This window comes from Ailuropoda melanoleuca, chromosome 8 (assembly GCF_002007445.2).
Source record: "Ailuropoda melanoleuca isolate Jingjing chromosome 8, ASM200744v2, whole genome shotgun sequence".
Taxonomy (NCBI): domain Eukaryota; kingdom Metazoa; phylum Chordata; class Mammalia; order Carnivora; family Ursidae; genus Ailuropoda; species Ailuropoda melanoleuca.
The window spans coordinates 20963067-20973678 of NC_048225.1; the positions used below are offsets into that span (position 1 = coordinate 20963067).

Sequence of the window (10612 nt, forward strand, 5' to 3'; positions counted from 1 at the left end):
TAGGTCACTTTCAGGTAGTAGTGTGCCTTTCATAAACCAATGTACCAAATATTTAACTGATTAAAGTTCTTATTTTTAATTTCTCTCTTAAAAAATAAGACACTCAGGTAAAGCTCTTTACAAGAATTCAGATGAGTAGTATCTCATTTACTTTTTAAAAAGACAGCATAACAAATTAGACACTTGCAGGATCAGCCTTTAATGAATTTGAACACAAGGCACAGGTTTTCATGTGTATGTAAATCTCTCCATTTCACAATTGCTTTTTGCTTCTTCTATCTATTAATCCTTTTGGGGAGGAATGAGAATGTTTGAACTCTTAATTCAAGCTAGAACTTCCTTTATAGGGCTTAATGGTCATTGGGGTTGGGTTTTTTGTTTTTTTTTTTTCTTCAAAGAACCAATCATCTGAATTTTAGGACTTCTTGCAGTACATATTATCTTGGATTTCTTTTCTGTTCACCTACCACTAAGTAGTTGTTGCCTCCCAGATCCTGTTATGGTTAACTGATGCTTCTAATTTCCGTATCAACACAGACTCTCTTTGTTGGCTTCTCCAAAAGAGTATTTTCTTCCTCCATTGTATCATTACAGTCCCTTTTCGCTTTCGTTTCTTCCTCATGGAATAAATGTGGGTGCTCGATGCGTCCCCTACGTACAAAATGTTGGATCCGGGATTCTAATCCTTGGCATTTAGGACGATCCATTAGGGGTTTATATGTGCGCATTTTCACTCCTTCTACAAAGGCACTGGTCTGCTTTATGACAGAGGGCTTAACATTTCTCCATTCTATCACTCCATCCATCTTTGGTCCTATAATATATACAATCAAATATCACATGGATGCTTTACCACAATAGAATCACCTCCAAACTTTATATAAATCTACCTCCCCCCATACCCCATATAACGTTGGTTCTAGTAAACGTATCCAAGGATCTTCCTGTTATACCTGTCCCACAGGGGACTGCAACGGAGTCCAGTCCTTGTAGCATGCTATACAGCACGTGCGTTTTAACAGCATGATTAGCCCATAGTTGTTGTAAATGGGTCACATTGAACTCCTGAACCTCCCGGTCATAAATCCACTGGATATTTTCAAACTTACAATCATACAAGACTAGAGGAAATTCTACGGCCATACTAGAGAGAAAAAGAGACAAGAAACACAGCATGAAAATACACAGCAGCCATCCAACAGCCTTGTTTTTTAAGAACATGGTGGGTGGGGAGGGTAGGTAATTGGGTTAAAAGGGGAAAAACTCTGTCAGTATTGACCAAAAGGTAAGAAAATAAAAAAAGATCCCTAACCTTGAACAACTTTATCATGAAAAGAAAAAAACAACAAACCATGGATCAACTAGTTAGGCTTTGATCTATATTAGGGTAAATTTCAGTGATAACAGGTCGCCGAGAAGTGAGCTAACTTGCCTCAACCATAATGCTATAAAATTATTTTTTTTATTTTTCCAAACTTGTTACTTTTGTATGGTATGAAAACTAGATTTCACTGCTTAGGAATGAATTGTTGGTCTATCTGACCTCAGCCTGCGCTCAAAAGAAAAGTCTGACTATTCTTCCCATCTTTCCTACCATTTTCAGACGCTGAATATTAGGAAAAATTCAAAAGTACAACAGTATGACTACCCAATAATATAAAGCAAGGAAGATTTAATATGAATAGTTTGGCTCACTTATAAACTTCACCAGAACCTAACAGTAATACCTCTTAACATAAATTCAGGGGAAAAAAATTTAGAAATGAATGTTACTTTATTTAAGGGGCCTGGTCCAAACACCTATTTCTTACTAATGGGGTAGAACAAGGAGAGCATGTTCATAACATTCTACAAGACAGGTGACCTAGTTAATGAGACAGTTGTTGGGAGAGGAAGATATGTTAACCTTTAATCATTTAAATTATTTAATATATTTAAAAGTATTCTAAAGACAACAATTGTTTTGGTTTTTTTGGTCTGTTTTGTTTTTAACTTACCTGTACTGAGGTTTCTGGGGGTTTTTCTCTATGTTCAGCAGCTCATCAATAATCTCTGGCTTCTCCATTCCTTGGCCAATCAGAAAAAGGATAGCCATCATACAGCGGACTTGATGATAAAGGAATGCCTGGCCAGTCACTTCAAACTGACACAACTGGAAAGCTTCTTGCCATGTCTCCTTATCCAGGCTCTGGCCCACTAGCTGTACTTGAGCAGACAGAATAGTCCTCTGAAAATTAATGACTCCATTGGCAACATCCATTTTACATAAGTTCCTAAAGTCATGTGTGCCAACATACTTCTGAGCTGCATAGTTCATGGTTACAATGTCTAAGTCAGCACGAGGGAAAAAATAGCGGTAAGTCCGCTCCAGACAGCTAAACCTAGCACTGAAGCTAGGTTCCACAGGGGCCCAGGCCAGTACACGGATGTCTGGAGGGAGCACCCGATTGAGAATGTGGGTATAGCGAATCTCTTTAGCAGCATCGCTGACTTCATCTTTTACATGAAAATCCTCTGAAGCTCTGCCCTTCAGAAAGTGAGAACGAAGGTCGAGAGAAATCACCTGTGGAATTAAAGACAGACGTTTGTTTTGGAGACACAGTCTGCATTCTTAATATGTACACCTAGAATATGATGGTATTGCAATTGCTTTGAGAAAGAGTATAGGGGCCCTTACCTGTCCAAAGGCACTAACTCCTTTGTCTGTTCGCCCACACCGGTGATAGTTGGATGTCTGTCTGCTTTCTACTAGTCGAGTCTTGGTTAGAGCCTCAAACAGTTTCTCTTCAATTGTATTGTTTGTGTTTTCCTGACTGGCAAAGCCCTGGTATCCCCAGCCCATATAGGCTATCTTTAGGGCTACATGTCTTCGACCATGAGCACTGAAATCAAATGCACGCTTAGCTTTTCCAGCTCCTAAAGAATTTTCTCTCACGTTTGAATCTTTGTTGTTAGCCTGTTCTTTTTTAAGTCTTTGTACCTCCTGCTCCAGTTCTTGTACTCTCTTTAGGAGTTTCTCAGTCTGGATTCTATCTATCTCATTTTCAGCCATGATAAGACAACCAACCCCACGAATAAAGGAATCATATAGGTCCACTCTACCTGAAAAGAGAGTAAAAGGATATAAGTTTCAATGTGGATTACTTTGGTGATGTCAGTATCATTCCATTATGTGCAGATAGTACCTAAGATTTGATTTAATGCCTAAAGGATATATTTTGCTTTTGTCCAGGGAGATGAGCATTAGCTTAATTGTTAAGGATCCACAGATGCTCTTCTTTTCCATCCTGTCTGGCCAGTTCACAGGGGAAAAGAAAAGGAAGGGAGAATAAGAAATAGCATCGTTAAAGTTTAGTCGGGGAAGATGTTTGTAGATCCCATTTCTTTCTTCGCTAGCGGAGATGATTTAAGGACTGATGTTACTGATATTTCTTCTTTAAAACATTTCCTTTTTTGACTTTTCATTATACTTGTGCAGTCTTTCTGATCATAAAATCTGTTCCTATAGAATGTCTATCCTTTTTCTACTAATTTTCCAATATTTCAGATAAAATTAGTGGCTTGTATGTTCTAACATCTAACACTCAGTTCTGTCTTAAAGGTGCTACAGTACAGACTAGCCCAATTGATGAAACTTATCAATGATTGCACTTCATATTGGAAATAGAGCCTGAAGTCAAGATTTTCGCACTCTAAAGCAGTTTTGATGGCAGAAAAAAGGTAATTAAGCATCACAATCCTTTTTTTAAGTCTAATTTATGTTCTGTACCTCCAGTAGTTGTAAGAGTCAGTCAGGAAAATGTAATTAAGATGTTTAAATTCCTGTCATATTTCAAAAATATGGGGACAAATGTACTACATCCTTAAATTTGGGACAGTGCTAGACAATCTATGACTGACGGTCACTTTAGTTATGGATTATCTCCAAGTCTCTTCTAAGGCCATGTTATCTAATTCTTGGTAGCTCATTTAGTTTTTGGCCTTTGAGGGTTTCTTATATCTACGATAGATTAAAAGTTTAAATACAAAAAAAGAAATGAAACTATAAAAGTACTAGAAGAAAACCTTTTTTATAGTCTAAGGGCATTTCTAAGTAAGATCCTGCGGAAGTGCAGAAACTGTAGAAAACCAAAAAACGTGACTACCTAAAATTGAAAGTTGTACCAGCAAGAAATAAAATCAGAAGGTAAACAACAAATTTGGAAGAAAAATAATTATGGCAAGGGGCTAATTTCTTAATATAGAAGTATTTTATGAATGTATACATCAGTTTTAATTTAAGGATCAAAAAGAAAAAGTCCAACAACCTGAGAGGTAAATGGGAAAGGAAAAGCATTTCATACAAAAAGGTGGGGGGGGGAGCTTATAAAAATGTGTGAGAAGTTGTTCAAGTCTGCTCAATTTAAATGCCATTCATAGGAGAACTATATTTTACCAAACTGCAGAGAAGGTTTGATAGTGCACCACTTAGGAGAGGGAATGAAGAAACAGGCTCTGGAAGATGCCATCAATACAGCTGCTTCAGAGGGCATTTGACAACAGCCAGCAAATAGAGCACACACATCTTCTGACCCACCTACTCCATTTCTAGAAATTTAACATACACATATACTTGCACAAATATGAAAAAACTTAAAAGATACTCGTTGTAACATTCGTTTTAACAAGACTGTAACCTAAATTAAATCAGGGACTGAATGAATAAATTATGGTCGATCCATGTTGGATTTCTATGCAACTTTAAACAAAATGAAAGAAGTCTCCATGTGCTGATATAGCTGGATCAACCGAAACTGTCTTTAAGGTTCATAAGAGTTGCATAATATGTTCCTTTATGGTATAAGAATGTACATGTGAATATGGAAAGATTACTAGAGAAAGCGTAAGAAACTGCCTTTGAGAGATAGGCTTGGTAGGAAAGGGGAGATCCTTACTTAAAATTACATGTGTGGGACAGCATAGGGAATAAAGTCAGTAGTACTGTAATAACACTTTATGGTGACAGCAGCTACACTTGTGAACTTAGCATAACCTATAAACTTGTCAAATGTACACTTGAAATTCATGCAACATTGTATGTCAACTATATTTTAATTTAAAAAAATTGCCATGTGCATTACTAGTTTTTCAGTTTAAAAAGAAAAATTGTAGGTTATTAAAAAAAAAAAACAAAAGAAAAATTGTAGGGATATTGGAAATAGTGGGCAGTAGCTACCTGTTCTAGATCCAGTCAGGAGACTAGCATTGGGCATTTGATTGGTTTGGGTTATAAAAGTTATTTCAGTGACAGGGTACTGGGATGAACAGATTTAGCTTGGCAACTGAAGATGTATTAAAATTACGTCAGCATAGAGGGGCACCTGGGTGGCTCAGACGGTTAAGCATCCAACTCTTGAGTTTGGCTCAGGTCATGATCTCATGAGTCGTGAGATCAGGCCCCCCATGTTGGGCTCCCTGCTCAGCTTGTCTCTCTCCCTCCTCCCTTCTACTTGGGAGCGTATGCATGGGTGCGCTCTCGCAAATAAATAAAAATCTTCAAAAAATTTCTTAAGCATAGGAGTGTTTATATGCATATCACTGCTTTTGTGATGGTTTTGGATTAAGTCACTCTCATAGTTAAAAGAAAGGACTCTGAAGCCAGACTGCCTGAGTTAGACTTCCAGCTCCACCACTTACTAGCTGTGTAACCTTGGGCTAGTTATTTAACTTTATGCCCCGTGTTATTCATCTGTTGAAAGTAGGTAAAAGTACCACTTCCTCACAGGTGAGGATTACATGAATTAATAAATGTTAAGCACATAGAACAATGCTCGATATATAAAGTGCTCCTCTAAGTGTAAGTTGTATAATATCCATTAAGCATTATATGCTCCATATCATGTAGTTACAAGTTTTTGTTTTTTTGGTTTTTTAAGATTTTACTGAGAGAGAGTGTGTGTGAGCAGGGAGGTGATTGCAGAGAGAATCTCAAGCTGACTCCATGCAGATGCAGGGCCCGATCTTACGACCCATGAAATCATGACCTAAGCCAAAAACAAGAGTCAGACACTTAACCGACTGAGCCACCTAGGTGCCCCAAGTCACAAGCTTTTTTAATGCCAGAACTCACCTGTCCGGTCCTAGGAGCTACTAAAGGTAGCAGGAACTACCAGGCATTAGAAAGTGGGGGCAAACAAGAAGAGAGTGGAAATGAAAGCAGATGATGGATTCTCCAGAGCTGAGTTAATGCTCCTCCAAACTGCTACCATATTACCCTGTACTATAATCTATTTTATAACTATTACATTTATGATTGCCTTAGCCATTCTTTCTCCATCTGACTACAATAAAATAGTACACAAAAAGGTAATGAACAATTTATGAACTGGGAATTACCAGAAATCTGATCAGTATTTTTTCTTGCAGAAGGTCCTACAGTGTAGGGGAAGCAGTGGAGGAACTCATGGGACCCGATGAACAAAAGTGGGCCAATATGGATCCAGAAGAACGAATGTTGGCAGCCGCTACAGCTTTTACCCATATCTGTGCAGGGCAGGGTGAGGGAGATGTCAGGAGAGATGCCCAGCCTATCCAGTATGATCCCTACAGTAAAGCTTCAGTAACCCCAGGAAAGCGACCTGCTTTTCCTTTGCAACTGCAGTACCCACATGTAGAAAGTAATGCCACTTCAGAAACAGTCTCTGAGGCCTCCCAAAGACTCCGAAAGCCAGTGATGAAGAGAAAGGTGTTGCGAAAGAAGCCAAGTGGGGAAGTATTAGTGACAGATGAGTCAATTATCAGTGAATCAGAGTCCGGTACAGAAAGTGATATGGATCTCTGGGACTTAAGACAAAGGCTGATGAGTCTTCAGTTCCAGGAAGATAGGGAATCCCCAGTTGACACTTCACAAAAATTTAATTTACCACATGAATACCAAGGAATTTCTCAAGACCAGCTCATCTGCTATCTACAAAGAGAAGGAATGGGCCCTCCGGCTTATGAACAAGACCTGATTGTTGCCAGCCGACCCAAGTCCTTTATTCTCCCAAGACTGGACCAGTTGAGCAGAAACCGAGGCAAGGTAGACCGGGTAGCCCGATATTTTGAGTACAAACGAGACTGGGACTCAATGAGGTTACCTGGTGAGGATCACAGAAAGGAATTACGCTGGGGTGTCCGAGAGCAGATGCTTTCTCGAGCAGAACCCCAGTCCAAGCCTCAGCACATATATGTTCCAAACAACTACTTGGTGCCAACTGAGAAGAAAAGATCTGCCCTTCGTTGGGGTGTTCGTTGTGACCTTGCAAATGGTGTCATGCCCAGGAAGCTTCCCTTCCCTCTTTTTCCTTCTTAAATGTTTTTTTATTTAACCTCTGTTATGGGATTGTTTGGGGGTGACCTGGTTCTTTATCTCTGTCCTTCTATTTAAATAGAAACTAACTTGAAAGCCCATGGAACATTATACAGTAAGGACTTCACCCATCATTGGTCTTTCCTAGGTCTGTATCACATTGGTATCAAATACCACTTCACTTCCAAATTACCACTCTCAAATCCACTAATTGCAAGAGAAATCATGCCAAAGAAAAACAGACCTAGTCTTCTCACTTTGTCAGATAGCACTGTTTCTGTTCTATACTGTTTTTAACCTTTGGCCAACGTGAGTTGCTGTTTTTAAAGTTGTTGGGCATTAAGCTTATTCATTAAAGAATTGGGATTTTGTGAACTTGATCTTATTTTTACTTATTAATACTTCCCAAAGTAACATGATCTCAAAACTGAGTTATGACTCTGGTTCCAATCATTACTCCCTATCATACTTTCACCACTTAAATACTGAGAGCCAAAGGAAAGGAACAAAAAACTGTCCTTTATGCACACAATCCTAAAGGAACAAAGAAAAGTAACAACATATCTCCATTACTAAAGGAACATACTAAATCTAGAAAATTTAAATGCTTAATAGACAATAACTATTATATAACATACAGGATTCTAACCCCCCCTTTTTTTTCTTTTTAAAGATTTTATTTATTTTGACAGAGAGAGACAGCCAGCAAGAGAGGGAACACAGGCAGGGGGAGTGGGAGAGGAAGAAGCAGGCTCCCAGCGGAGGAGCCTGATGTGGGGCTCAATCCCAGGACTCTGGGATCACGCCTTGAGCCGAAGGCAGACGCTTAACAACTGAACCACCCAGGCGCCCCACTAACCCAAGTTTTATTTCAGAATTACTTCAATAATTTATTGCCCTCCAATTGTCACTTCTGGAATACCATGCTTTTTATAATTTGCCACTGAGATTTTCTTGGAAATTATGCCTGTCACTTGAAGGCTATTCCCACTCAAAAAGAATTTATTAACATTTGGAACTAGATGTAGACACGAATACCAAAATGAACCTGGCATATTTGGGTACGGACCAAAACACTAATTCAGTTCACCTTAAATTGGATCTGTTATTGATGCTTCTAATCCACGGAGGAACATCTAAAATCTGGAGATTGTGTTTTAGCATTTGAAGCCATTAATTAGAGTGAACGCAGAAATAGCTTGTTCAAGGGAAAACAGCTGTGCAATGCAGAAATGAGTAACTTTGACCATTACTATTTGCTATATCTTCTCCACAATATTAAAGCTACATCATTCATCCAGTTCCACTGCAAGACATTTATCAGGAAAAAAATAATCAGTAACTCAAAGACAGATGTAGGAAATGCTCACTGCAAATAAGTAAAAACTGCAAACTATCCAACAACAGTGAAATGATTAAATAGAAAATAGCCATTGAAAATAACGGGAAACTAATGAAAAAGTACAAAGTAAATGAAACAGGTTGTAAACTATATGATCGCAGTCATGTGCACAAAGCACAAGGAAAAATCAAAACGTAGTGGGATTAAAGGTAGTTTTTATACTTATTTTTAAAATTAAAAGCCACATGGCATTTTATATGCAAATTACACCAAAGACTTACCTCCATATTATCTCAAAGCCCAATAATTACCAACACAAAAAGTTTCCAGAGTACCTAGTTTAACCCATAGTTAACCAAAGAACTAGTCCAAAGGGCTTAAGCACAGGTAATTAAGATTTGTGGCAAAAAGACTTGAGCCAAGGCTCCTGACTCAGTACAGAGCTTCCTCCAGCACACCACAGCAAACCCTAAGCAGACCTAACGCTTGGAAACGGGCTGCCAAATTACCACAATGAGGGAATTGGTGTGTGCACTGAGCATCGACTGTAAGCATAATCCGCTATCGCTAGAGTTTCAATACATTTTTTGACGTTGCAAGACTTAAATCTCAAAATATTAATAACCAGTGGAGTAGGAGAAAGCATTTTCCACGATAAACCTTATTTTAAGCCAAAGAGGGAAGGAGGAGGTATAGCCAAAGGATCAGGAGACACGCGCTATGATCATTAACAGTGAAAAGCAATCGCGTGGAACGCAAGCTCCCTATTTGAGAAAAGTCGCCACGCCTCCCTCCCCACCTACTACTGGAATCCTGACCTCTACTAGTATTTAGTTTTATGAGCAAACGATTCTGAGGCAGCGGAGACTTAACTCCAAGTCCAAGGGCCCTCTAAGAATCGAATTAAAGAAGTTCCTACGCTGTGAGTTTATGAGAGGAGCTTCAAAAAGCACCAGATACAAAAACACGGTCCTAAGCAAGATCCCACTTATACCCATCATTGCTTTGAAGATTAAGGTATGGGAAAGGGGGAAAAAAGGTCCAGCTGTTTGTCCATTTATCCGTTCCTCTTTGTATAACCCAGAAAATAATTCATCCCCGAACCCCCTTACCTACCTTCCGGTTGTAGACCGCGCAGCTTTTAGCGAGACAGGAAGCTGTCGCTTTACGTCTTCCGCGCGCCCGCCCAGGATCTCATGGGAAATGTAGTCCACTCTTGTGGGAAATGTAGTTCCAAGAGACCGAGGTGCAGGCTTTACGCTGAAATTTGCCTAATATTATCTAGTCTTCTCCACCTCCGATAAAGCAGAATCTGGGGCCTAGAATAAAAGGATATATTCTAGTGCGATAAAATAACGGAAAAGCAGTTTTTCAAATGTCTTCTATCCTTATATGAAAACTAACGTTAAAGAACCTGGCCCGATTTTATACCTACTTAAATTAGTAGAAAGTTACCATTGTAAGACAAAAACGTTTGCTATTGGAATCCACATGTGAAGTCTGAAAAGGAATTTGATAACCTCAAAACAAACGATTGAGATGCCTTAGAGTGACCGAACAGAACTGGGGAGCCTTGCTTCAGCACCACGGAGAGATCATAACTAGGTTTTTGCTTTGCCTGGGTTTTTGCAGAGATGCTGATCCAAATCTCAAGATTCCAGTTAGAAAACTGAAAGAAATCTAGTTCTTTTATCCAAATTTAGCAGTCAGTAGTACAAGGAATCTATGCCAGATTATGCAGATACGGGTAGAAGGTGGAGGTTGTGCCGCAAGGAAAACAGTTATCTCAGGATTGCATTAGCAAAGGGCACACACCAGAATTAAAATTAAAACAAGCCGGTATGTGGAAACACCACAGGTATGAGAACAAGGGCGACAGTTAGAACCTGAACTTTACTTCCTCTTCGCATCTTTCGCATTTGAATTCATTTGTCAGATGA

The 10612-nt window shown here is 39.0% G+C and overlaps 1 protein-coding gene across 3 annotated transcripts; it reads right to left on the reverse strand.

The window, feature by feature from the left end:
• Positions 1 to 176: 176 nt before the first annotated feature.
• PUS3 (pseudouridine synthase 3) lies at positions 177 to 9864 on the reverse strand. Of its 3 annotated transcripts, none has more exons than XM_002926459.4 (5): positions 9789 to 9864; positions 2678 to 3102; positions 1998 to 2563; positions 954 to 1144; positions 177 to 814 (listed from the first exon to the last, which is right to left on the reverse strand). In XM_002926459.4, exons 2-5 carry the CDS (start codon positions 3050 to 3052, stop codon positions 504 to 506), a joined length of 1443 nt encoding a protein of 480 aa, XP_002926505.1. In that variant the 5' UTR covers positions 3053 to 3102; positions 9789 to 9864; the 3' UTR covers positions 177 to 503. The 3 variants fall into 3 exon arrangements, with proteins under 3 accessions (XP_002926505.1, XP_034521939.1, XP_019662751.1); XM_034666048.1 differs by lacking the exon at positions 9789 to 9864 and adding an exon at positions 8421 to 9762; XM_019807192.2 differs by lacking the exon at positions 9789 to 9864 and adding an exon at positions 6376 to 6949.
• Positions 9865 to 10612: the final 748 nt, after the last annotated feature.